At 40.8% G+C, this 27593-nt stretch overlaps 2 protein-coding genes across 6 annotated transcripts; both read right to left on the minus strand.

Annotated features, from left to right (window-relative positions):
- Window positions 1–61: 61 nt before the first annotated feature.
- Window positions 62–6635, minus strand: taf15 (TAF15 RNA polymerase II, TATA box binding protein (TBP)-associated factor). Of its 2 annotated transcripts, XM_086125868.1 has the most exons (16): window positions 6486–6635; window positions 5775–5808; window positions 5657–5690; window positions 5483–5570; window positions 5325–5397; window positions 5045–5196; window positions 4774–4966; window positions 2707–2741; window positions 2166–2198; window positions 1880–1989; window positions 1585–1714; window positions 1412–1507; window positions 1261–1330; window positions 1089–1174; window positions 858–996; window positions 62–464 (listed from the first exon to the last, which is right to left on the minus strand). In XM_086125868.1, exons 1-16 carry the CDS (start codon window positions 6493–6495, stop codon window positions 425–427), a joined length of 1323 nt encoding a protein of 440 aa, XP_085981994.1. In that variant the 5' UTR covers window positions 6496–6635; the 3' UTR covers window positions 62–424. The 2 variants fall into 2 exon arrangements, with proteins under 2 accessions (XP_085981994.1, XP_085981995.1); XM_086125869.1 differs by lacking the exon at window positions 2707–2741.
- Window positions 6636–8161: 1526 nt separating this feature from the next.
- Window positions 8162–26482, minus strand: porb (P450 (cytochrome) oxidoreductase b). 4 transcript variants are annotated; one of them, XM_086124618.1, is made up of 16 exons: window positions 26417–26482; window positions 22329–22504; window positions 17428–17476; window positions 16489–16617; window positions 16014–16166; window positions 15227–15351; window positions 14955–15044; window positions 14664–14762; window positions 14240–14356; window positions 14014–14132; window positions 13512–13693; window positions 12539–12688; window positions 12189–12456; window positions 11146–11291; window positions 10446–10531; window positions 8162–9675 (listed from the first exon to the last, which is right to left on the minus strand). In XM_086124618.1, exons 2-16 carry the CDS (start codon window positions 22490–22492, stop codon window positions 9531–9533), a joined length of 2022 nt encoding a protein of 673 aa, XP_085980744.1. In that variant the 5' UTR covers window positions 22493–22504; window positions 26417–26482; the 3' UTR covers window positions 8162–9530. The 4 variants fall into 4 exon arrangements, with proteins under 4 accessions (XP_085980744.1, XP_085980743.1, XP_085980747.1 ...); XM_086124617.1 differs by lacking the exon at window positions 26417–26482 and adding an exon at window positions 26187–26400; XM_086124621.1 differs by lacking the exons at window positions 22329–22504; window positions 26417–26482 and adding an exon at window positions 19185–19916.
- Between the last annotated feature and the right edge of the window lie 1111 nt (window positions 26483–27593).

The raw sequence follows: 27593 nt of genomic DNA on the forward strand, positions 1-27593 counted from the left end.
GGTTTACAATCAATTAACATTTTTTTTAAGATTTCCATTTTCTTCAAAGTAATTTAAAGCATTTAGTGTACATAACACAAAACGAAAGATCAGTTTAATATTTGTTGGGGGAAGAGAAACAAAGTAAAACATTTTATTCCGTTCATACAAAACAATGGTACAAAGTCTACCACACATCTGCAACCAGGACAGGAAATTAAAAGATGTACAAATAAATGAAACTAATTCATTTGAGCACATGCCACAGCCAGTGAGTCCTTGTCATAGTACAAACTGTCTCACATATAGAGTGAATAATATTCTTGACTTGCAGCAGTTGATGAAAAATGGGGACAAGTCAAAAATGTCTGTTTTATCCCACTTTGACAAATCTCTGTCTATGGGGGACTCTGTAGCTGCAGTGATGCCCATCTGCTCGACACTTTTAATACGGCCGCTCTCTTCGGTCATCCCTCCGGTCACCCCTGAAAGACAGATTCAGACCAAAAAAAAAAAGTTGACAATGTGTGAACCATCATTAATCCAAATGCACCGTGCATCTTTATTTTAAAGCAGACAGCCATCTTCTTTGAGCTAACAATTGTCATGCCGTGAAGTTTGTACACGATGTTCACATTCAAAACAGCGGACCATACTGTAAAAATGCGTCACTTTTCATATTAAACAGTTCAGTCGTCCACTTAAGCTTAACAATGAAGTGGATGATGCCCTCTGCTGGCAGAGGAAGCTGAATCTAGACAGATCTATTATTACCACTCATTTACATTAATATGATGACTGCTGTTTAATATTATTTTTTAAGTGTTTAACAGAGGTGATATTCTGATAGTCGAAGACAATCAAATTGAAATACCAACCTTCCTCCCATTTTGTATCCCCCTCCATATCCACCACCACGATCACCGCCATAGCCGCCACGGTCGCCACCACGGAATCCTCCGCGGCCGCGGAATCCACCCCCTCTGTCGCCGCCATAACCACCTCTGCCTCCACGGTCTGCAAAACAAGCGACGTGTTGCAACTTTCCACATGTACATGCACGGAACCAAAAGAACAGATGAGGATTGCGGGAGAAGGCAATCGGGCACCTCCAAATCCTCCTGCATCTCCAGGTTTGGGGGCACCGCACTTGTTACACTCTTGTCGCCGTGCGAAATTCATGTTGCCGCAGGAGCTGAAAACGACGCAGAACGCAGGAGGATCTGAGTGAATCTGAGATGGGCATCAGATGCGCATAGTTGTTGTCCATCGCAGACAAACCTGTTGGGGCAAGGCCAGTCTCCGCCCTTCATGTCAAAGTTAGGACCACCACCTCCGCGACCTCTGAAGCCTGCAAGCGTAAAGGGGAACGAACATATTAACACGGAGGGGGAGGATGTGTGAAATAGGTTTATTTCCTCCCTCCACCGACCTCCTCTTCCGCCACCTCGTCCTCCGCCACGCTGTGTGAACTCAGCTCTGCGGGTGGCAAATGACACTTTGATGGGTTTGCCATTGAATTCTTTGCCTGCGACGACAAACAGGAGCAGTTAGAAGACACCAAATGATGCAATCCTACGTTGGTCTGTGTGCGAGTGCCATTACCGTCAAACCAGTCAATGGCAGCTTTGGCAGAAGGCGGGTCATCAAAAGACACCGTGGCTTCGCCCTTGGGCCGGCCAGTGGCCTTGTCAGAGTAGAGGTTGATCATTGGCTGACCAGTCTTCTTGTTCACCTGAAAGTGACAAAGTTCACAATTTCCAGAAGCCATATGTAACCCAGCTCCCCACTTCTTGTTAAGTGTTTCAAGCATCAGTGGTTTAACACCGCGCAGACAGCAGTGGAACACATTTGAGATAGCGAGCGTAGGTTTCTCCGGGGTAAACACCCAACTCAATACCTTAATAATGCCAATTTGCTTGAAGTAGTCGCCCACTTCCTGAACTGTGGCCTCTTCTCCCAGGCCTTGGACAAAAATGGTGTTGTTGTCAGAGTTGTCCTGATCCCCACCTATGGGGGAAAATGAAAACAAATTCATCAGTAGTGATCAAAGAAGCCACCACAAGCATCTTCAAACGAACGGTGCTTCTTTGTTCGAAGAAAACTCAATCCGATACTGTTCGTGACTTTGATATTTGGTAACTAGTGAGTACAGTCAACATGATCACGCATGGTCTGCTACTTACCAGAGTCATCCCGTGAGCCATAGTCTCGAGAGCCTGCAAAACAGGTAAGAGGACGAAGAGCACATGAGCAAGAGATCTTCAACATCTTGTCTCATTTCATATCAATCACATCCTAGCAGAGTATAACAAAATAGAAATTTAACAAAAGTCCATGTTTACAGATGTGTTTGGGGTTTTCATACCGTAGGCTCACAGTCACCTTTCACCGACAAACAGCCTCATTCCGTTTTTTCCCCCCTTTCTTTTTTTCCTCCACCAAGTTTTCAAGTTCTAGGAAGTTTACCTCTTCATCCCGGGAACACCTGCCACGTTAATAATAAAGCGATGTCCTCATGCAACCATTACCATTATTTTACATCTCAGGCCCCATGTCTGTTACCGTATCTGAAGACTAAAGAGAAATCCAAATCAGTCGAATCCCTTGCGGTCTTGGCATGATATCGATGGCATTCAGAGTTGTTTTATCCCCAGTTTTCCTTTTGTTCTAACTCAAGTTTTTTTTTCCTCCCCCACCGACACAGTTCTGATGCTCGTCACTTACCACCGAAATTTTTGAAGCCACCACGGTCACCACCTCTGCAGAGGAAAAATTGAAGAATTGATGGCTTTTCCTTTGTCCCAACTGAGAGCTCAAAGCTCCCCTACATCCCACCAGTTTGCACTCCTGTCAGGGTGTGTGACTATGTGGAATGTCTCACACGAGGAGTGTTGTTAGTCCTTGACAATTATCAGCGAACAGATAGATGACCAGGTAGTTTGGACTCAAGCAGACGTGTGAAGACAGTTATCACACGTCGCTTGGTCACAAGAGTTTAACCAATTTCATACTTGTTGCCGTTTTCCATTCAGAGGAATTTTTTTTTTAAGAAAAATAAATTAGAAGATGGTGTTGAAATAGCATAGTCAGGCAAATTTGTGTTTTAACATCAGAGGCCAAATTGGTGAGAAGGGCTTGATACGCAATCTTCCACTGAGTGCGGTTTTGACATCCTTTAACTGAGGTCCTTGTTATAGTTCAATCACTGTCAACACCTGTAGTATAAAATGTAGATCCATGTTAACAGAACACACATGCTGGCCATTGTCAAAAATACAATAGTTGAATGAAACCTGTAGAATGCGAAGCAGCTGACGACGTCGCTCCAGGTCTAACCGCAGCGTTTCAGCCAAGAGTTCCTTGTTCAAAAGCTACATGATCCTCAGAACAAGGACAGACCAAAGTGTTTCACTCACACTTCCTCTCTAGAGTCGATGGACCTTTGAAAGGCTTCAGTTATTGGCACGTTAACGCTCCTTGGCCGTGCAATTTATTTGTTCAGATCTTACACCTGCATCATGTATTCAAGTGACTGGTTTTGCCGACACACAAATGGGGCAAAGTAAAAAAAGAATTAAAATAATTCTTTTCTAATCATTGGAAAGCTGACTTTTTTTTTTCATTTCTGAAATATGGGTCATTGCGAGTCATTTTGCCATGCTGGGTCACAAATGATAGTCATTTTTCACCTCCCCAATTGCTGACAGTTTACTGCTGATCGGACTTGTGCCCTCTAGTTTGGGCACTTCAACCATCTGACAAAAATAGACCACGAAACTGCTGACATCCACTAGGAACCTTGTGCAGAGTCAAAAACGGCTTGGCCCTTGACAGAAACGAGACTCGCTGAAATAGATTTTAAAAGAAATAGAAAAAAAAAGTCCACGGCTCTCTAAGGAGATAGAGAATTAGGTGTGCATCTTGTGTTCTATTCAGAGTTCCATCAGCTGAAGTTACTGATTTCTGATATTCATAAACATTTGCTGAATAAAATATTGATTCCCAAATCTAAAACACGTGAAACACGCTCCCCCAGCCTCTGTCTTCCAAGTTAGGAATTGTGGCTTCTTCCATCTTGATAAAACTCCTGTTTGAAGCTTTAGTGTTGAGACAGTTGTTTTACCATACACCCCCATAAAGGCAACAACCCTGACTGCTTTACCATTTTCTTAAATGTATTTTTGAGTAAGTCAGCAGTTTTGCGTGTGAATTGAATACAGAGGGCCTCGGATAAAGCGGTCCAAAAATGCGACACTTCGAGGTTACAGATGGCACAAAAATGTTGACAAATGGCACGAGAAGTCCTACACATGTAGCACCCATACTTCCAATACTTCCATTTATAGCCTACAAGTGTTTTTCATACAAATGACATTCGAAGGTTAAACGCAAGAATGTCACAATGCGACAAAGGCACTACCAGTCACCACTGTATTTACCGTTTTTCATTTGATTGTCTTTTACTTATGGACCAAAAGTGCCCCCCCCCCCCACCCCAAAAAAATGCTTCCTGCAATTTAGATTTAAATTTTCGAACATAAACATTGATAGATTATGGCGCGTTCCAACTTGTGTACAAACTGCAGTTACGTCGACATAGGAACAGAAATTCCGTCATAAACCGAGGACCCCCTGTATACAAGTGAAGATTATGGTAATAGATTGACACAGAATTCAGGTTTACGGGTCTAATGTAGTGCACACTGTTGATTTCAAGTTTGATGGATGAAGTTGTGTACCACGTTACAAAATATTGAAGTACCTTAAGGGGAGTGGCACTGCGCAACTTACCCCATACCAGGATGTCCTCCTCTTCCACCACGGTCATAGCCACCACTGCGGTCATAACCGCCACGGTCATAGCCACCTCGGTCATAGCCGCCGCGGTCGTAGCCACCACGACCCCGGCCTCTGTAACCGCCGCCTCCTTCGGACCGGTCTCCTTGGTCACGGCCAAACCTGCCGCCCTGTCCGCCACTGTCCCCTATCACATTTGGAGAAAGACAAATAAGATCCGATGCTCTTTGATAACATAACAACCTACAAATGGTTACTTCTTTACCTTCACTCCATCTTCCATAACCACCGCCGCCGCCGCTTCCGCTTCCGCTTCCACCACTTTGTCCCTGGCCACCGTATGATCCTTGTTGGCCAAAGCCATCTCCACTTTGTCCTTGACTACCATATGACGCCTGTTGTCCATATGGCTTCTCACTGTCAGTTAACAAAAGGAGTCAGTGAACAAAAGGAGTCTGCCATTTCTCCGAATGTACAAAGTCATTTTGAACAGAAAAACAATCAAAGAAGACCTTGTTCAACTTTTGTATAATTAAAAGGCTCACCCAGATGACTCCTGTCCATAATTATCATAGCCCTGTTGCTGCCCATAGCCTCCCTGAGACTGGCCATATCCCTCTGTCAAAAAAATTTTTTTTTTAAATGCCTGTCATTATCTGGCTTTGTACAACGATAGGTTTACACACAAATCATGATACAACACCTTGTGTTCCAGATTGCTGTCCACCATAACCACCATAGCTTTGGCCCCCAAAGGAACCTGCACCATTTCCTTGGCCTTGACCAAAACTCTGTAACATATGAGCAAGGACACATCAGAAAGACAATTCGGGATACGTCCAATACCAAATAGTCATTGGTTAAATGCAGATTTTACCTGTCCACTCTGCTGTCCGCCAAATGAGCCATAACTGGAAGACAATTGTGAGGTACAATTTAGTATCCTTCAAAATTGGAAACCTTCACATGAAATAAATGCATCAATGTAAATTTACCTCTGTGAGCCACCATGCTGTCCAAAACCCGAATCTGGAAGAACGGGATGTTTGAATGTTATTTAAACAACATGAAAGAAGAGCAGAACGTTCATCATTGTAAAGGATATCCAGTTACAACTCGGGCAGCGACTCAACAGGCCTTCCATCACGCTGTTCCGGTGAAAATGGCGGTCAAATGAGGCTCTGACTAAACCTTGGATCGACGCAGACGTTTGGAAATCAGAAGTTGATCAAATCGCAACGAACTTCAAATTGAAAACGATGGTGATTCATAGAATATGCGGACTGAAAGGGAGCGTTGCGTATTTGCAGAATAATGCATCTTCGCATCCACGCGTGTTGACTTTAAACGGAAGACAACGGCTAAGTTGTAAACAAAGAGACATTCATGCAGACCATCGGGCGCCTCAGGCCAAGTTAGCGAAGAACGCCATTGCCAGGCCCATTTGTCATTTTATGGGAATAAGAAGGTTGAAAATCACAAAGGAGGCCAAACTTACGAGTTGACCTAGTACGCCAAAAAAGTTAACAAGTATTTAAACCGACGCCATTCAGCTATTCAAAACGACAACTCCAAGAAGTAGACGGTTTCCACCCTAGGCCTCGCGGTGAGCAAGCGAGTTAGCCAGTTAGTAAGTTATTTTCATCTTGAACTCACATGGAATAAATCGATCCGCATTACATTCAAATATAGAATGAAAGTCTTACCGGTGGCCATGGTGCTCGCCTAAAAATCGATGTCGTGCTTCTCCAGAGATATATTAAAAAAAAAACCGGTAAGTGTGTCACAACGCCCCTCGGTTGAGTGCTAGGCCAACCTCCTGCTGCACTTCCCTTATGGATATTCTTCTTCTACTACCTCATAAAGGCATCAGATATCCAAATTGCTATTGCTCTACCGCCATCTATTGTTAAAGAGAATTAGCGTGCCTCATCGCTCATGGTCCATTTCGACGTGTGGGGTGGAACTAAACATTTGCGCCCACACGGATAGCCAATCTGTAAACTCCACCCGTTTTTTTTTGTTGTTAAACTCTCTCCTTAGCAGCTATAATAATGCACCGTCTAATGACGTAAAAATTACATCGAAAATTACAAGCTCTTTCAATTGACTTAAACCCAAATACAGTACTGTACTAACCTCAACCATACAGGGAGTGCGCCCTTTGCTGGGGACATGTGCTAACTGCATCCATCCCACTCATTTCTTCGTGAATGACGTTTTTTTTACCACAACCTTTGACCCCAATGGGCAAGACATGCAGAACAAACGTCAAGTCCTCATTTCAGGGTATCGGAACACGTTTGACGAGCTTCCGTGGCTCAACTACCCTCTGTTCACCCAGAATGGCCGTTTCGACGATTTCCGTCCAAAAGTTCCGTTAGCTGCCCGTCTGTTTGAGGGTTGAGTTTGTCATTTTCGATCTTCATTAAAGTGTTTATAATAGTAAGCGTGACATCATACGACAGCGCGTCACTAAAACCACTAAGGAAATACAACAACACACAAAAAAAGAGACGCTCAGTGTCCACGTGGGCGGAGTCAAAGTTTTGAATACCACATGCAAGTACAATTTTCAAGATTTTTTTCCCGCTGATTTGGAATCTCCCTAGCAGATGATGTTTTAGAATAATAAAAATAAAGTAATATGCCTAATATTTGTGAATTAAGGGTTACATTCAGCAACAGGTGTACCTTTTTCCTGAAACATCTTAGCTACTAAACGACTACAGTGTATTCAGTAACGCATGGTAAAATCAGGAAAAGGTAGACTTTTTTTTCTATCAGCAGCAAATAAATAATAATATATAGTCACTTTTGAAAGATTTTCAGCATAATATATTCAGAAAAGTATACAGTTTCTTTGCACGATGTGCATAAAATTTAAAAAATATGAATATAATTTAAACTTCTGTGTAGTCAAATACATAGAGTAAGGAACAGCAACAAAAGGTCAGAGCCCAGTGTCAGAAGTACCTGTGTGGAACGTTATCTGTTTAGATAAGCATGGGAAATTGCATCTAGTCATCTTCTACTGTATAGTACAGTACTTAGCCGCAATAGGGTTGTGGCTCGTGGGTGTCTATCCCAGCTGACAATGTGCAAGAGGCGGGGTTACACCTTGGACTGGTCGCCAGCCAATTGTAGAGCACTTATTCTGAGTAAATAAAATCTCGAAGTAATGTCTGACTTACAGTGCAAGACTTACACCACACCTACCACATTTAGACGATAGAGTATTTCAAGTAGTGTATCACACGCTATTTGCACAAGTACGTTGAAACACTTAACTTTACTCTTAAAGTCCAGAAAATTGGGAACAAAGGCAACACTTTTTAAATTGATAAAATGCAACTGTTAGATTGCAATAAAGAACTCAAGGTGACAAATTATTGAATTTGTATTAATATATATATAAAAAAGGCAAGCGTAATTTCATCATGAGGAGGAATGGATAAAAGTGACAGTACTCAGCGAAGTGTCTCGGTCTGGTTAAAGTACATGAAACATTCAGAAGGAAAAAGTAAAATAATTGAAGTAAGGTTTACAAATCCAATATGTAAGGCAGTGTTCAAAAGGCACAGGTTGCACACAAGCTGGCTAGCATAATGGCAACATTTGTTTACTCGTCAAATCCATGCTTCACATACAATTTGTTGGGAAATCACAGACCACGTATGGAGAGAAGTGTTTCCCTATTGTGGTACATAAATGGACAACATACATCTGTTGCATTAAAACGTATAGTCAGATGTGTTTCAGTGTTACTGGCACTGGACAAACCAGTCAAATGCATTTAAAAAAACAACAACTATAAAGCCAAACGCTGTTACAGGCCAGATTTTTCAATTCTGTAACACTTGACATTGTATCTATACATTTTCTATTCTCTTTTGTTTTAAATTGCATGCCTATATGAAGTAGAATACAGTAAAGAATCCCCTTTGCATCACCTGGCTCACAGGTGTCAAACCCAGGTTATACAGGCCCACTTTTCTCCATGTTTTCCATCCCTCCGAACATTTCAATCAGGTGTGTTGCAGCAGGGAGAGATGGAAAACATGCAGGATAATGGCCCTCGGGGACCAAAGTTTGACACCTGCGACCTACCTGCATTTCAAGTTAATTACTGATTAAACCAAGCAGTAAAGGTCCCTTGTCAAAACATAAAGCTGCACATTGCATTACATTTTTATGGCAGTTAACTAAAACACTTCCCTCAAAATCTTCATATCTTCTAACATGTTTGATTGTAATTTATCGCTGAAGGAAACATATATACAGCCGACCCCTGCACACTTGTTGTATTGCACCCGCAAATTTTCTTTTTTTTTTTTTTACCACCAGAATTTGAAGTTTAAAGAGGAGGAAAGCAAGACCCCTCCAGATTGATATACATTAATTACCCCTTATTACAGCCAGTTAAAATTAACAGCACAGAGGACCCGCACAGTGCTTTCGGAGGCTGAAGGACAAGTGCTGAAGATCCAGTTATACACATATGTCACAGATGAGTAGTAGGCTAAAGCTGTGCATTGGTTTTACTCAATAATCAGCAGAGGTAGGGCTTCCACTTTAAACTTCATGAACCAGAATGAAAATGAAAGACTGTTAAATATTTTCATATTCAGTCACAATAAAATAAGACCTAAAAAAAATAAATCAAACAAACAAACAAAAAGAACAAAAACAGATGCCACCAATTAAAAACAACCACTTGAGAAGTGAGATGAAGGCCGGGTTTGAGAGTTTTAACTCCACACGTCTTGTGAGTAACGTCCCTTGGTCATCAGTTTCTTGATGTAGTCTGTGGCCTGGGTGCGGGTCATGCCTTCAACATCTTCTGCTATCTCATAGAAGGCCGTCTGCACATCCTTTGCCATGTTCCTTGCATCACTAAAAGTCGAGACATCTGGTTAGACTTGTTTTTGTATTCATGGGTTGTCACTTCGCAAGTTTCCATGTGTTCATCAACAAGGAGATAGCAGTGTAAACCATGTTTAAAAAAAAAAAGGGACAGCAATGCGCATTAATAGTGACTATTCTCGCCAGTAAACAAAGCGTGTGACGGAAAAGTGGTTAGGACTGCACGACTGTCCGTGTTTTATGTTATGTGTTGTGTTTATTATTTTACTTTATGTTAACTGTTTTGTGAAGCGCTTTGTTACAGCTGTCGCTGTTGTGAAAGCGCTATATAAATCTGCATGTATTGTATTGTATTGTAAAAGATATAACTCAACAATTAGTGTCCGCAGTCCCCAAATGTCTACTGAAAAGGTGACGTAACAGCACAACATGACCCCATCCCAGCTTTTTTTTTGTCTCATCTTGCACCCAAAAAAATTCAAAGTTAATGATTATTGGCTAAAAACAATAAAGTTAATCAGTTTGAAAATTAAATACCTTGTCTTTGTAGTGTATTGAATTAAAGACAGGTTGGACATGATTTGCAAATGACAGTATCGTTTTTATTTATGTTTCACACATTGTGCCAACCTCAATGGAATTGCTTTTGGATTTTCACAGCACAGCACGGTACCTTAATGCAAATGCAACTTCTCTGTTTTTATTTGTTTCTAATTACAAATACTGGCAAAAAATAACAACGCAAAAAAAAAAAATCTGTAAATTATTCAGACCATAAAGAAACAATGAATAAAACATACCCGCAAATGTAGATATGGGCATTTTCTGAGTGAATGAGTTTCCAGATGTCTTCCTTATTTTTCTTCATGAGGTGTTGCACATAAACCTGGCATGTACAAAAAAAGCAAATAAGAAAACCTCATATCGGTTCACGATAACTATCAAAAGAGAAGGGTTGAACACACAAACTGCAGTGCGTAGAACATGAATACGCATTCACAACAAATCACAATTTATGGTTTCAGGGCTGCAACTAACGATGATTTTAATAATCTATCAATTTTTTTTTGATGAATTGGATTTAAAAAAAACTAAATGGCCATCCATTTATTAACAAACGGGACACTGTTTCAAACCGATGGTGCAGAGAAGTGCACAAACAGGCTCCAAGAACATCCCAGAACTCCCAGAAAGAGTGTGCATTGACCAGACACCTCAACTCTTGCACTCCATGACGTGAGATGTAGCATGAGTAACATTACCTACGCAGCAGGTGACTGACTTAATAATCACGCGACACAATAAACTGATAATGAAATTCATTGCCAACACTTTTAAATATCGATTTTTATCGATATCGACTCGTTGTTGCAGTCCGACATATTTTCAGTATTTAGCTAGTATATTTCTTTCCATTCTGTTTGCAAAGTCAAAATACAATCTCGTAATAATTTGAGGAAAATGTGTACTAGCAAGTGATAGGAGTGTCTCATATGGTACCTTTTGCTCCTGGTCTCGGGAGAAGGCAACATTAAGCCGTGTTAGAACTTCATTCTTCTCAGCCTCCTCTAGCTCCTCCTGGTAGAGATAATCTTCATTCTTATGTCTGCAGCCACAGAACAACAATGTCTCTCCAACTTCCTTGCCTGTACACAGACAGGAGAGAGAGAGAGAGAGAGAACATCAACAATGCGTGTGATATTTCTTCTTGTCATTTATTTGACGCTCAATTTTACACAAAGGCTTGTTAGGCGGGCAGGCTACAACATCATCAGCTGTGAGTTGCTGTGTGTTGTTCACAATTATGAACATTTTTGTTTTTGCAAAAAAAAAAAAAAAAAAATCTCATTTTGATTTTGATGCTTGCAACATGTTAAAAAAATAGCTGGAACAGGGGAAGCAAAAGACTGGGTAAGTCGAGGAGTGCTAAACTAAAAAAAAATGTTTTGAACATTCCACAGGTGAATAGGTTAATTGGAAACATGTGAGTGTCATAATTGGGTATAAAAGGAAGATCCGCGAAAACTCAGTTGTTCACAAGAATGTTTTTTTTAATCATCTACAATCCATACTATAATCTCAAAATTCATAGAATTTGCAGAAATGTATGCACATAAGCATCAAAGCCAAAAAAAACCCCAGAACTTAAACATAACCCGGTCCTAGCTTTTCGCAGCATGTTCCAGGCATATTTGAGAACAAACCAAAAAAAGGGTTATCAGTTTGAACATTAAATATCTCGTCTTTGTTAGAATTTCAACCCTCTCCGCGTAATTGAAAGCAGACCGCGGAAATAAGAGTGAGGTGCAGAATGTTACACCTACATGTAGTTTTCATCCCGGCAGCTAGATGTCGCAGGGAGACAGGCTATGTTCACACTGCAGGGCATGGCGCCCAGATAATTTGTGTTGATAGTTACGTTTTACACAATGTCGCTACTTCGTGGGAATTGGGGTTTATACACAGACTTGTCATTCTAACCTTGTGGAGGCCTGACTTTGAGAAAATTTAGCCAAACAAGGCCAGAAGGCATCGAGGAATACCTTGCTGTTTGAGCCAGCCCCTCTCCTGAATGAAGCCCATGAAGGGAGCGATTCCTGTCCCAGGACCAATCATGATCACCGGGACGCTGGCCTTGAAGGGTAGGCGGAACTGAGACTTGCGGATATACATGGGAACAGTAGATTTGTGGCCGTTATCAGTGACCAATTTGTTCTTCAGCCAGTTTGTGGCCACTCCCTTGTTGATACGGTTCGTCTTGGTCTTGTACTCCACGACCACAGCACAGATGTGGATGCTGTTCGGATGAACCTGGGGAACAAAGAAAATACCATTTGTGCATATACAAGTAAAGCGCTGCCTGCATTCATGTTGTTATTGACGAGAGACTTACTTTCGAGGAGGAGGCTATGGAGTAATATCGAGCCTGCAGACGAGGCAGAAGCTCACACAGGTGGTCAATGGGAGGCTTTAAAGAGGGCATGTCCTCCAGAATGGCAAGAATGTTTCTGCAGGGCTCCAGTACCCAACTCTGGTAGAGCGCCTGAAGAGAAACAAAAACACAAAAGATGCTAAATACTACTGCCCTAGTGACAAAACCTACGAAAATCGGATGCAGCTATCTGTCATGATTCTCGATCATGTTGACATGCTCCAATTTTTTGATGACAATGACTAGAGTGGAATTACTTTGTTACGGTTGGAAAAAAAAATACCATCAGCATTTTTCTAACACTGGAAATGTATTGTCACACCCCTGCAAAGAGGTTCTGAGTTCAAATCTGAGACATTGCTAGCCTTTTCTGGTTGGGCTTTGCATGATCTCCCTGTAATTTTTGTGGGTCCTTGTGCATTCAGTAGTCCAAAAACATGTACCAAAAAAATGTTATTTATTGACTTCTACACAATTTACAGTATGCTGGTGTGAATGTCTTGTATGTCAAATAGCCCAGTGATCGGTTGGGTGCGTTCTTTGTTAACAGTGACATTCAGTGAAGTTATTTAATGGCAACATACACTGAAAATACAATAGTTGTGTAAATTTGTTGTGACTGACTGTTCCTCCTTATTGTTTTAGTTGCTATGCATTAGATATAGGCTTGATGTCTCACAGAATGGAAATTTGTCAGTACGTTGAGCTTTCTACCAGAGTATCAACTCTCTTCAGTATGTTCTGCATCCAGCCCTGCTCTCTGTAATTACTTTGTATTTTCGTAGATAAGACAGACTCTCATGTCTGCGACTGAGTACGAATTCTTCTCCTCAGATGACAAAAAATGTACATTTACAAGGATGAGCAACAAGCACTGCGGGCCCACTACAGCTTTTATTTTATTCAGTCTCCACCTATTAACACGCACACTGACCTTGCCCTGAGCAGAGGAGGAGGCCATCTTGCGCATATTCTCCTGTTCTTGAGGGTCCGAAGCGTATTGTGCAAGCTCATAGAGGACATTGGTGCGAGGAGGGTGTGTGATGTCGAGGTAGTGAGTTAGAGCTGTGCGGTACGTTGTGGGGCAGGGGAATGGGTGTTTCTTATTAGACTCCTCTGAAAGATAAACATTCGATATGTATACATTAGTTGCCACATGGAAATATATACACGTGTATATCTTTTTATTGTATTAAAAAAAAGATGTCAATGGGGCCACACCCCATCAGCTCAGCCTGTATCACTCTGGTATTAATCATTCTCTGATCAATCAGTCGCAGTTATTATGGTATAAATAAATTAATAACCAATATCACGCACTTGCAGCTATGATAAAGGAGCTGATTGTGCAAGTGCAGCTATCAGGGGGAAATGTCATGACGGAGTGAAGGGAGGAGCTCTTTAAGTCAAATCACTTTGCACTTTCAATGTCATACCATCAAGGTTGTTGAGAGAGATAACCACATCAAGGTCCACACCAAGGACTTGTCCCAACTTATTCACCAACGCTGCATCGTTAGTAGGGAAAACAGCCACATGGTCTCCTGACTCATATCTGCAATCACGGAATATCACCTTAGCCTTTGGCCATATGTTGGATGAAGGAACTCGGTTTTATGAGCCTCATTTAAACAGTGCACCCCCATGAAGCCCCAAACTCACCTTATCTTTGAGCCGGAAATATCTAATTCAAGGTGCATCAGATGCCTCTGACCACCTTTGTTGAGTTTACGGTTGACAGTGACTGGGGCCATGAAGGGATTTTTAGAATCATATGGCCTGTAAATCAGAGGACATAACTTTAGCCTGATACTGTAATGACAGAGAATATCTAAAATCACTTATAATATTATATAATATTGTCAAATTTTCAAAGTTACATTTTCTTCTCGGTTTACTCTCAACCCACAACAATTTTTACACATTTTAAGTGGCAAATGTTCAGGTTATTTATACCCATAGAGAGGTTTAGAGAGTACATTTCAGAGTGCAAATTTTTTTTAAAAAAGTCCACTAGGAGGCAGCAAGCTTTCAATGAACTACAGTAAGCTTTGCTGCAGGCAGATTTCTCTACTACAGTACTTACGGTTTCTGGACCTCAAAACTCTTCAGACGGCCAATCTCTCCCGTGAACACTTTATTCATGTTGATGTCAGTGTGCTCCTTCAGCTCATATTGCCGTATGCTATGTGACCAAACAGCACTTTAAGTTAGACATTACATAAATTGAATTTACACCTCCTATTTTTTATTCACACAGGAGAGAAGATTAGCTTCTAGTGTAACATTATGTCAAAAGATAAGGTGTATTTTATCTGTGACAGTCCAGTCAAAAGAACAGCAACAATATAAAGTATTACAAAGACTAGATATGCACCTTGAGTCATCTCCTAAGGCTTCCACGCCAAAGTGCTCACAGACAGCTGGCCAAAACTGCTCTCGCCACGAGACAAAGTCTTCTTCCAAGCTGAGAGAAGAACAAAGAAATGCCAGGTGAGCGCACAAGTTAAAATATTTACAGTCGAAGAAATTTCAACTGGTCTTGCATTTATCTGAGGACTGATGCATGATGTTATTTCAGGCATCTAACCCTTAACATACATAACACACATCAGAAATAGCAAGGTATCATTTTTTTTCATCACTTACTTGCCATCATCATCTCCTAAACCGAGGTCAAAGATGCGCTTGGCCCCAAGTTCCTCCAGCCTTTTGTCCACATATTTCCCCATGGCATTGTAATGCTCATATGTCTTGTTGCCCAAGGAAAATACCTGCAGAAACAAAAGAAGTCCAATCAGGCGTGCGCAACGTGTTCATGGAGTCAGCTCCTAATATTTTTCATGTGGAAAATCCTGTCTTGTTACATCCAGTGAATTAATTAGAAAAAAAAATACAATAACTTCAGAAGGAATGTAAAGGAAATTGAAATTATGGAAATCTCATGGAATCTCATGCATTGCTACAATGATGACAAATGTCAAAACATTCCAAAATTAACACTCAGTATGGTGAGTTTACAAAATTATTGCGGTTGCAGAGTGACTATAAATCCAACGTATCCCTCTCAATGGGCTAAAAATAAATGTCCCCGCTCAGTAGGAAATCGTTTGAATTCTTTACAAACTCCAGCAACTCTAGAGACAGAGAGAAACAATGGTGGCAACATTCAGCAGCTTCAGAGTTGGGCAAATTTGATGGGCCACTGAATGAAAAACCTTTATGATGGTAAATTCACTTTGGTGTGTGACCACAGACCAAAACTTCCAACAAAATCCACATTTAACTCATTCAGTACCAGCCAATTCTAGACCAAGTCTGAAAAGACATTTAAAAACGTCTTTGGGGGTGAATGAGTTAAAAGGAGACTGGCAGTCCACTTCATACTGGCATTATTTACACGAACTGAACGGAAATGCGTTCTCATAAACCTCACCGTGAAGTTCAGTCCAGAGAGGTCTTCATCATCATTTTCCTGCAGCCAGTCATAGAAATCCTGGGCATTATCTGTTGGGTCTCCTTCTCCATAGGTGGCCATGCAGAATATGGCTAGCGAGTTTTTGATCTCAGACAAACGAGATAGTTCGCCCTAAAGAGCATGACAGGAACGCAGACAGCACTGAGCATCAAAAGTATACAATTTCTAAATAGGTAAGTGATGTGTTGCACATTATTCCTGGGAGTGTCTGAGGTCATTATTGTGTTAAGTATAAGTAGTATTGTTTTGCAGTCACTCGCTCAGATCAACAAATGACTTGATTGAATTTGACCTTTTCAATTTTAGCACTTGCAACATATGTGAGTTTCCAACGTTATGAAGCGCAGTATTTAATAAGGAAGAAAAAAAGGGGAAAAAAAGGAAGCAAGAAACTCTACATGTACTGTATGTTGCACAAACTGCTTTAAGTTACCATGTCATATTCCTCTGGGTCTGCAGCCATTCCCTTCATCCCATAACGCTGAGCGTCTTTGGAGAGTCTGTTGGCAAACTCCTCTGCTGTGCCAGTCTGAGAGCCGTAGAACACAATGATGTTCTTTCCCTGAGGGGGAAGAAATAAGTTGAGGCGAACAGAAAAGAAAGCTAGTGAAATAGTGCTAACAGCTTGACGCGCAACTTTGCGATGAGAATTCACAATGCAGACCAACAGGCCAAAGTTTTGCCTGCCCCCCACCCCCGCTAATGTCATTGTATCTGAATTATTTGCAGCAAAACCACACAAATCAAACCGAACTATTTCTAATCGTTATTCACATCCTTTCATCCTCGTCCAACGAATGATGCATGCGCCCATCACAAGTGCTGTTTAGTACTGAACTTTACATGTGTTCTTAGACTTATGATCAGAAAGGGTTTCTCAAGTGTGAATACCGTACATGTGGGAGACACTATGAATGCCAAGACCCAAATACTGAAACCACATTTAAAAGATGCATGTGACCAAATGGCGCTGCACAAAGACAATGAATAGAAGGGGGGTGGGGGGGACTTAAAATATCAATCAACCTTGACAAAGATAATTCTAGCTTTGAGTCATATTGTCAAGAGGTTATTACGAGAGCAATATTTATTTGTGGGTTTTCATACGAGGCTAAAAAGTTAACCAAAATATTTAATAGACCTCGGTGCAGTTCGAGACCATTACAGACCATCACCACAATAATAAACACATTTCTGGCTCAATATCACTCAGACGGTTTTACTTTCAACTGAAACTTAGCAGAGGAGTCTCAGAATATACATCTATGTTTACCGAGCTGCAAGCGAAGACTTTCAAAACATTCCTGCATTGTTTGCAATACCTTTACCAACACAAGTATACAGTGAAATTGTTGGAAATAATAGGACTTACTGTTTTCTTCATTTTCTCAATGAAACTTGTTTCTCTCGTTGTGGGGGCTCTGGAGAAGACAAAATGTTTCACTTGTTAGACTAAAGCGGATGGAAAATGAAGATATGAAAAACATATTTTTGTAATCAGGCTTTCATGACACTTGACTTTTTATTGCATTACAGTGCCACAATAAGCTCAGTGACCTGTGAAGATGACATTTTATTCTTAAAACAAAAATATTAAACTTATAAAACCCCATCACTTAAAAATGTGTTTCTATTCATTTTGCCACAGCTAACATTCGAGCACATTTTGTGATTGATTGTGACTGAATATTTACAGTCCTTGGAGATCGCTAATTTCTGCAGCCCTCACCACGTAGTCAATGAGAGCCAGAACAAATTCAAGAGGTGATAAAAGGGTGTGAACAAATCAAAGCTACACGGGTACCAATGTAATAATTTCACAGTGCATTCTTAGAGTGACGTATGTTTTCTAATTCAGCTTCAACCATAAGATGACTGAATGCAGTCTGTGCCCAAAACGCGACAAAGAAATTTAACCATTGGGTGTCAAGGTGCTCACCCTTTTAGCGCCAGGCTTTCAATGGTCACACAGGTCAAGCTCTCCTCTTTCAGTCACATCATTCATGTGCTTTCCTGAGCTATTCGCTCCCCCTTGGGATTGCAGTGCTACAAAAACATTTGCCTTGTTTGCCGTGCAAATCCTCTTTTGATACTCACTCCCCCTTAAAATCTTGGATCATCAATCCCATACAATAATTCATCGGGTAAACTGCAACAACATCTCATTGAGGAACTCGATTAGTATCTAAAGTATCTAAGTATCTAAACATTGTAGGTAATTATGGATGTTTATTCCTCAGGTGTCAATAGGATAAATAAAGCTATCGTACAATTGTCGTTTATCTGTAAAACAGCTTCCAGACTACTGTAAACGTAAGAAAGCAGTTAGAATTCAAGCATGAGAATCCAATGCCCAAATCTGCCATAAAACAGTCTCCCGTGGTTAACACTTGTACTCTGGAGCAAAGATGACTCCAGATGGAAATAAAAAAAGCAGACATTTGCCCTCAAGCTCAAGCATTCCTGTCAGACCTAATACAGAGTCTAAGAACATAATCAGATGGTTTTGGAAATGTCTGCACCAAATGCAACAAACCTGAGCACATGAAAAACACATAGTACTCTCAGGGGAAACTCATTGTACGAAGAGCGGAGATTTTGTGCAGAAGCCATCTCAAATACTGCGCTTCCAAGCCCTCCACTCTCTCCCTTGACATTCTTGTGTTTCTGTCACAAAATAAAATGGAAATGAATCCTCCCCCTCCCCCACACTTGAAACTTTACAGAGTAGGTTTCAAGTTAATTGTCCAATGTATTTTTGCGCACTTTCAAACAACCTCTGTGAGCCCGTCTACTGCTTTTAAGTAAATCAAGAACATTGACCCATCATGCGTGACAGTGTCAGGCTTGCACATGCAATGTTTTCTATTTCTTTTTTTTGGTGACTCATTACTGATGGAAACCGAACACCGCAATTAGTGGTTAAAATAATAAAACATTTGATAATTTTCTCATGACTTACTGGAAACGCTGGGTCGCATTTGACTCCATTGTCAGCACATGAGGAATTTACTTCCTGATCTTAAATTCAAGAGCACCTCAAACTCTGCCATGAGCCCCAAACCGAGCATCTTTTAGTTGTAGTTAAAATCCATCTTTGATAGAGAGGAAAGCAAACAGGTTACTGACCTCTCGGCAGCATCTCTCCTGTCTTCTGGCAGGGAGAAAACACAGCCCATGGCATGTGGCCCTGTAGCTCAGCAAAGCCACGATCACCGCTGGCTAGGCAGCGCCACACCGTGAACAGCCACGCTCCGTCTCAATAGCAGGATGTCAACACTCCGCAGCCACAAGCAGACAAAAACAAGCCCAGTCCAGAAAGACGCTAAAAAAAGCTTTGCCAAGAGTGGTCTGCTTTCACCCTAGAAGCTCCAGCGTTATCTGAACTCAGCCTCTTCCTGTGCGACTCTCAGAATTCAGTCTGTTTCTCATACTCACATAATCAAGCATGCACATTGCAGCCCCGTCAGTGTCTGGACACAATGGTGGGAAACTCACTTTCCCATAAAATGTAGCAGAGTTGCAGACCCACATTTTTGACTTACACCAGTACACACTGAACCACTCCGAGGCTGAAAAGCCTTCCCCCTCAGGCCCGCCCCCTTTTCCTCTCCGGCCTGAAAGGTGTTAGGCAAGAAAAAGTCTATGAGATCCATTCTCAGGATTTGGCTAGTCAACTAACCAAAGCCACTCCTCCGTGGACCACTAAAAGTGGGGAAAGAGCTGACTGGAAGGTTTCTGTTCCCCGCCCCCACATCACCGGAGGAGAGAGGGGAATGCCATTGCTATGGCAACCTCATTTATCATAAAAGGATTCCATTTGTGACAAGGCCCAATGGCAGAGGAGCTCATCTGACGCACATAAAGAAAAGAAAAAGCAGGGAGAGGGGAAAGATGGGGTGGGGGGGGGGGGTAACTCAGGGTGAAGAAAGAGTTGCTTGTCTTTTGCCTCAACGTCCACCTTTTGGAAAGGCTTCACAAAAGAAGCTTGGCTCACAACTTTCTCATGATTTCAGGGCCAAAAAAAAAAGGTGCAGGATATACATGGAGACTACGCCTCCTTCAAAACAATTAGCTAATCATCACACTCTTAAATGGGGCAGCAGACCATCTTCGGGCTTGTGTCATTTTTATGCTTCCTTCCTGTATCCCCTCTCCTCCCCTCCGCAGATCAACTGAACAAAATGCTTCCTGATGGTCATTCCTCTGGTGACCAACACCCGCACACAAAGTCAGTAGCTTTTGTGGCAAAACCTCAACCACACAGAGAGCATAGTTTTGGGGTGGTTAACTAATATGTGTTGTGGTTGGGGAGGGTCGACAAACGTATCCAGTTGACTTCGAGTTCAGTGGAAACAAAGCAAGCCTCCATCCCTCGTGTGTTGTCACGTAGGCAGAAAATAACCAAGGGGAAGCTTGGATATGAAGGGGGAACAAGCGGACCCAAAGACGGGAAGGGTGAAATGAAAGCTACATGTTAAAGGTTTAAGCTTAAGACATGATGACACAGTAAGACAATTTTGGTCTCGCAACATACTCAGGCTGAAAGCGCTTCCATTTGCACATTTCCTTTAGGATCCGAAAATGACCACTATGAACTGAAAATCGATCAATTTTAATCAGACTTTCAGATCAGTGTGCCTCTGATGGAATTAACTCCAATACTGTACTGTATTTTGTTATGGATTTTTTTTTTGGGTGACGCCACCACAGAACGGTACCAAGACTCAGAAGGTGATGGCCAAAGAAAAGTGTGATGATGGCCATGGAGATCGAATTTATTGTAGCGTTGTAGCCAAAACGTTACACATGTCAGTCAGTATACAATGTGGTTACAATACATCTACTGCTGAGACAACTAATCCATAACATCAATGAAAATCGACAATTTACAGTGTTGGCAATAATCTCCAATTACGACATCAGTTACCCGCTGTGTCACCAGATTATTATTACCTAAATCACCCACTCTATTGATGTGTAGTACAGAGCAGTGGAAACTATGGGACTTGAGAGCCTGCTCTCATGACATACAGTGTACGTAACCCCCCCCCTCCCAAAAAAAAAAAAACGATGTTGAAGTTGGATGACGTAGGCCCTGCTGCTTAATTCTTGGATCCTGATGAACACATTACACTTTCAATGCATGCAGTGCTGTTGCACTGTATTCCATAGACCAGTGCTCATTTTCAATCCAAAATACATGTCTATGCTCAAAGCAGCCAAACAAACTTGGTCTTATAATTCTAAGTGTTATAGTGATATAGACAATATTCAAAATTATTTTGAAAATACTATATATTATATAATATTAACTTGGAGGGATTTACCTCTGCCACCCAGTGGACATAAAGGGAAATGCAGTGCTAACGCATCATTTGTTTATTGTCAGTCCATAAATAAACCAAATAGGTACGTTTTTCAAAGGTCAGGTGTGATGCCAACATTTATTCATACAGAATTGCATTTTTTTTTATATACTTTATACAAAATGCTATTAAAGTGTATAATGTCTTGTTTGGTAAATGGAGCGTTATCTGGACTGAACACTATGAATCAAAAAATGAGAACAAAAGAAGCATCACCAGATAAAGGGCAAGTTTTGAAATCGAGCGCTTTTCATCAATTTCATGTCGTACGTGTAAGATTTAAATGAATACGAAGGAGGTCAAGTGTGAGAATGTGACGTAGTGGTGGCACAGGTTCGAACCCCAAGTTAGGTTGACGGTGCAAGAGTAAAATGCCACTACCTTTGCAAGACCCAGATTCCCTGAACTACGTCCTGGGGGCTAAAGCTGTCCCCTGCTCCAGTATATGTTTGGAGTGTTCACAACTGAGATGGCTTAAATGATTGCATTTAATATTTTATCAAGCTTTATTAACATGTTATAAAGACGCGTTACAATACAAGTATGCATGTGTTCACAACAATGAAGATGATTCATATTCTAATGTCACTTGTTGAAACGATTGAGGTACCATTGCTTGATTTCAGTTTGCAGTGTTTGTATAACCAGTTCAATAATCAACCATCTATGAACCTACTGTACTCATGGAAACAACTTTTGGAATGACATTATGAACAAGTGGAGCAGGTCATCATCATCACAGTTGTGAAACATTAACAAGAATGCAGTGGATGTTCTTTTGAATGTTTTTTTTTTTTTGCCACCCCACACTTGATGATAATGCTCCCAAAATGTTTTTAAGGAAATAAATAAAATGAAATGAAATGAAATAAATAAATAAATAAGAAGGGTGAAGGAGACTCACATTATTTCAAGCTTCTTGAATTCAGGGATGGGTTCAGGCTTTTTGCGGGACATGAACCAATAGATGACAAGCCCAACGATGAGAGAGAACAGGAAGAGGTCGAGATTGCTGAAAAGAGGCTCGTCCTCGTCAGCCATGGCTTTTGCGTGAGTGTCAGGGTCCATGTCTGCCAACCTCTTGACAAAGAAAGAAAAACCTTCTGAACAATTTCTCAAATGACAATATCAATCTGATTGTATGAATTCCCCTATAATTTCTTGCTACCTTAAAGTCGCTAATGGATCATTTCGGCTCTGAATGAACAAAATATTCTATTCTGCTCTCGTGTATATTTGGTATTTTCATTTTTGGCGATTTAATTAGGATCAATCATTACTAAATGTATTATATGATCAAAGTTATTATAGCTATTTTTACTTTCAACTTTGAGCATACCTGAATTACGGTAATACCAAATAGGTTTGATGAGTTGGGAAATGGGGGGGGGGGGGGGGGGGTTCTAGAACAAGGCTGTTAAGCTCATTTTTGTCACGGGCCATATCGTAGTCATGGTGACCCTCACATGGCCCATATAACCCATATAGGTTGACGATGCAAGAGTAAAATGCCAGCACTTACACATCTGCACAACACATATAAACCTATGATCACCTCAGATTAAATAAATATACATCAGAAATTGATGGCTAGCAACTTTTGAAATCAGAAGCCAGTAAGTAATTGTTCAACTATTTTTCAATTTACTTGAAAGGAGGAATCGGTAGCAAAAAGTGCTTGCAATATTTCATATCTCTGTGTTGTGAAAAGTGAAGAGAATTTGCAAGAAGGGGGAATTCGACGCACACGATCGCTGACGGTCGGGGTTGGTGTAGGTGGGAGGTTCAGCGGTCAAGGTGGGTTGGCCGGCCATGATGCCCAGGATTGGCCCGGATATACACTGGCCGCTCGGTAAAATTCACATATTTCCCCAAAATTCCCAATGGCCACGCCACCCCTGGAACCAGTTAAACTGCACTGATAAATATGATGGTTAACAGATGTGGCCAATCCCTTTACTTTCTCTATACAATGGCTGCTTTTGTCCACGCATTATTGAACAAATTGGCTGGAAATCAACAGAAATCTCTAGCCCAGCTTCAAGAATAGCATCAGTCTTTTTTTTTTTTTAATGAGCGGAAAAAGACATGCTCTGAGCTCATGTTTCAAGTTTATTTTTTTGGCTGTTCCCAGTAACACAGCTGAACTTGCCTGCTAGAAAACCTGAAGACCACTTGAATACTTACCCATTTTAACCTTCCATTCATTCATACATCAACTGCTTATGTAGTTTAGTTCTTTGATTTCTCCAGTGCCTTCAACACCATCCAGCCCAACCTACTGGGGGACGAACTGCAGCACGCTGGAGTGGACCACCACCTCATATCATGGATTACAGATGACCTCACTAACCGGCCACAATATGAGAGGGCACAGAGCTGTGAGTCGGACAAGCTTCTCTGCAGCACCGGGGCGCCGCAGGGGACTGTCCTGGCTCCATTCCTGTTCACACTCTACACCTTGGACTGCAGCTACATCACTCCAACCTGCCACCTTCAGAGGTTCTCCGATGACTCCACAATCGTCAGCCTCATTACAGAAGGAGATAATCGGGAGTATGGGAGACTGACGGAGGACTTCGTGGACTGGTGCCTGCAGAATCACCTCCAGATCAACCCCGGGAAAACTAAGCTCCTTCAGCCAGAGATTGATACAGTACATGCGCCGCAAGAAGGAGAGGTACCGCCGCTCGTTCCTGCCGACTGCTGTCAGGCTACTGAATCGACGCACCTGAAAACCTGGACTTACCCCCACTCACCCATTTTAAATACCATAGCCACCTTATGCAGCATACATGCAGTTGCAGATATGCTTATATCTTATATTGCATTCTGTACTGTGTACTGTTCATTTTTAAATTTATTTTGTCCATGCAAATAGTTTGTTTTTCAACTTTCTTCCCTCAAATTTTGCTGCTGTAAATTGCAAATTTCTCCATCGTGAGGCATGATTTTTTTTCTCTTATCTCAAATCGTATTTCCCTTTGAAATAAAGGGAAATGCCATTCATGGGTTCCAGCCCAATGAAAATCAAACAAAAATAATAAAAGTAACGAACATGGCAAACATTTTGCAAAAATTTGCGACCTTGAATGAACCCTGACGAATGCTGGCAACATTCACTGCCTTCAAAACACCTTCAGCACATTTTTGACACTCTGTGCGATTGGGACTAAAATGGCATTGTAAAAGAGTTGAGTGAACTATGAGTGCGACAGACAGGTTCACGATTGCGACGCATCTAAACAACATAACTTCAAAAATAAGTTTAATGAGCGTAATTTTATTTGGTGACAAGCAATCTTGTTCACCACAGGTGGTATTTACCGAGATCATAAATCAATAGTGTCGTTTCTAGATGAAAGAAGTCATGAACGTACCCGACAACTATGTAGAGACATGATGTAAATGTATTGTTTACCATTAGAAAAGACAAACGTATCAAACAGAGAAATCCCACATGTTCAATATGTGCATCATCAAATTTAGTGCTTTTTTAAAAAAAAAATTGACCTTTTTGAGTTACAAAAAGCAATTGGCACTGATTTGGTGGAATGGTACATATATACAGTATAAATATATAGAACATTATGTATACACATCGATGATTGCATATCTCCATATTAATTTGAGGAAAATCAGATGAAGCCTTTTAATTTCCAATGAATGCATTGCAGAGGTATTCGATCAGGCAGATACTTGACACCAAAGACTAAGACTCGAGGGCCAAAAAAGCGTGATGGCGACATCCCTAATAGCTTTAATAAGTGAACACACACCTGATAAAATACTAGTCTCAAGCCACATAAACCTGATTTTAGGGAAAACATTAACAAACGATGTGAGTGAGAAGTCAACAAAATTGAGCTGAAAAAAAAACATGAAGGGAAATTCAAGTTGAATTGTTAGCGATTGATGATAACAGCCTGGCATTTTAGCAGAGTTGTGTTTACAACTCATACATTATTTAGTATTTGATTCTTTCTGCTGCAGAGCGTTTCCTTCCAAGCTCAGGACAACGGATAAAAAACTATGAAAGACACTACAGTTTTTCTTGCATACTGTGTGAGACTGACTTAACAGGCGCCAAATTATTTCATAGAAACACCAGGAAATACACTCTGGGGTTAAAAACAACAATAACAAATAGACAAGTTTGGAGTCCACTTTTGGTCTGAATGTATTAAGTTGGTGCATGTCTCCAACACAACTCATCGATCTGTGTACTTCTGCTAACAGATGAGCGAATGAACTCATTCATGAAACGATTTGATGTTGGAAAAGAACTTTTGTGATTGAGAAACTTGACTGAAATCACAAGCATATAAGTCACATTAGCCCAAAGGGATTCACGACTCGACTCGGTACCAGTCATACATGATACGGATTAATTCATAAAAGTGTCTATTCACCATCATGTGAAACTTGGGTTTCTTGCCAATTACAATCCAATGAAAGGGGCTTTCAAAAGCTAATGACATCGGCGTGTTCAACGGAACGATGGTTGGACATATAAATATTTCACCCACACAAGTCACAAGATGAAATATAACATTAGTATGGGCAACAATAAACGTGCCAAGAAAAGGTTAACACGTTCGTCTCGATCACTGCTGCCCTTTACACTGAAGTACACATAAAGACAATATTGACAACTAGCTAGCAGGACTTTATTTTGGCCCCCTCTGGACAAACAGCAACGAAAAAGCACATTCGCCATAGAAGCACTTGTGTGACAAAGTACTGTTAGTCAGCTACGTACCACATGGTTTAAGCCGGTGTTCATCGCAAACTAAGGTAGCGAAACCTGACTTTAGCCTCACATTGCGTAAGCCCACATCACATCTTTCAGCTACTTCGTGTCTAAAATTGAACTTCTGCTCCTTGTTTTAACTATTATATCCAACGCGTCTTTCCTAAATGTAATTCCATCTAACTGCCACTCATTAAAAAATGATTTGTCAATAATTGTGAGCGTATAATCGATCTTACCTGCTTACTGCTCTAACTCACGTTCACGAAGCTCACAACGCAGAAGGAAACTTTACGGCATGTTCGACCATACCATCTTAGTCTTTACAGCGGGGGTATCCGGTCTGGTAGTTAAAGTAAATTCCATAAATCCTAGTCGTTCTATGTTCTTTTTTTGTTTGCTTATGCACTCGAGCAAATGATTTTAGCAAAAACCTTGTATACATGTGACTGTGTGTGTCGTCAGATGTATTTTTTAATCAGAGAGAACACCAAAAAGCTGACTCGCTTTTCGAAGTAAACCCCTACAAAAGCATTACCTAATGTCGTTAGACTATTGTAACCTGCCATGATATATAACTGCTGAGGTATTCGAGAGCAGGGTTCATGGTTATGTAATCTGGACAGCACAACACGCTGTGTAACCCTGACAAACTAGACACTGACTCCTCAAAGTCGTCCTCCCAATGTTATAAATGTTTATATTCCTAACACATCTGAAGAATAGCCCAGTATGTGATGATTCCTCCCTCACATCCTAAACTGCACATCAAGAGTATCCCAGTCTAACTCGGTGAACCCTCATCATCAAATGAAAAAGTGTAGTGTCATGCATGATAAAATCAGTCAAAGCAAAACACTCTGTATTTCATCAGAGGCATCAATTCAATTTCTGATACTTTATAAAATAATAGTTAAAAAATACAGACAGTCAAGCACAACAATAACAAAATGATTACGCTCCATGATATACAATACTCATTTCGATAATTATGCACATCAAGAGAAAAAAAATCTTTGCACACAAATACTCTTTTCACGTTTTAACTTGAAATTGTTCGATATATATTTTTAATTATTTATAATATTTATAAATTTTATCTGGTAAATGTTCACACTAAACTGACAAGAAGGGGAAAAAACATCGTGTCACATGTCTAATGTTGCTGTTTAGGTGGCTACCATTGGCAAGACTGAAAACATGTTTCCAGTGCATAATTTGCTAACATTGGGAACTGCACAACAGAAAGCGCTAAATTATCTATAACTAATAATAATAACTGAAAAATACAATTTGTATGTGGATTTTTTTTTCAGATTAAAGTCACAATTTTTTTGAATACCAGAAGCTGTTGTGGCGGCCCGGTAGTCCAGTGGTTAGCACGTCGGCTTCACAGTGCAGAGGTACCGGGTTCAA

The sequence above is a fragment of the Hippocampus guttulatus genome, chromosome 12, assembly GCF_054856545.1.
Source record: "Hippocampus guttulatus isolate MCC_2025c chromosome 12, RoL_Hgut_1.0, whole genome shotgun sequence".
NCBI lineage: Eukaryota > Metazoa > Chordata > Actinopteri > Syngnathiformes > Syngnathidae > Hippocampus > Hippocampus guttulatus.

Coding starts and splice junctions, on each gene's coding strand:
- taf15 (XM_086125868.1), bottom strand. Junction 5,691..5,774: donor CAGCATGGTGGCTCACAGAG/GTAAATTTACAT, acceptor ATTGTCTTCCAG/TTATGGCTCATTTGGCGGAC. Junction 5,398..5,482: donor ACAGCAATCTGGAACACAAG/GTGTTGTATCAT, acceptor TTTTTTTGACAG/AGGGATATGGCCAGTCTCAG.
- porb (XM_086124617.1), bottom strand. CDS start 26,210: ATGAACACCGGCTTAAACCATGTG. Junction 15,045..15,226: donor TTAGGAGATGATGATGGCAA/GTAAGTGATGAA, acceptor TTCTTCTCTCAG/CTTGGAAGAAGACTTTGTCT. Junction 9,676..10,445: donor GCCCATATCTACATTTGCGG/GTATGTTTTATT, acceptor CTCGACTTTTAG/TGATGCAAGGAACATGGCAA.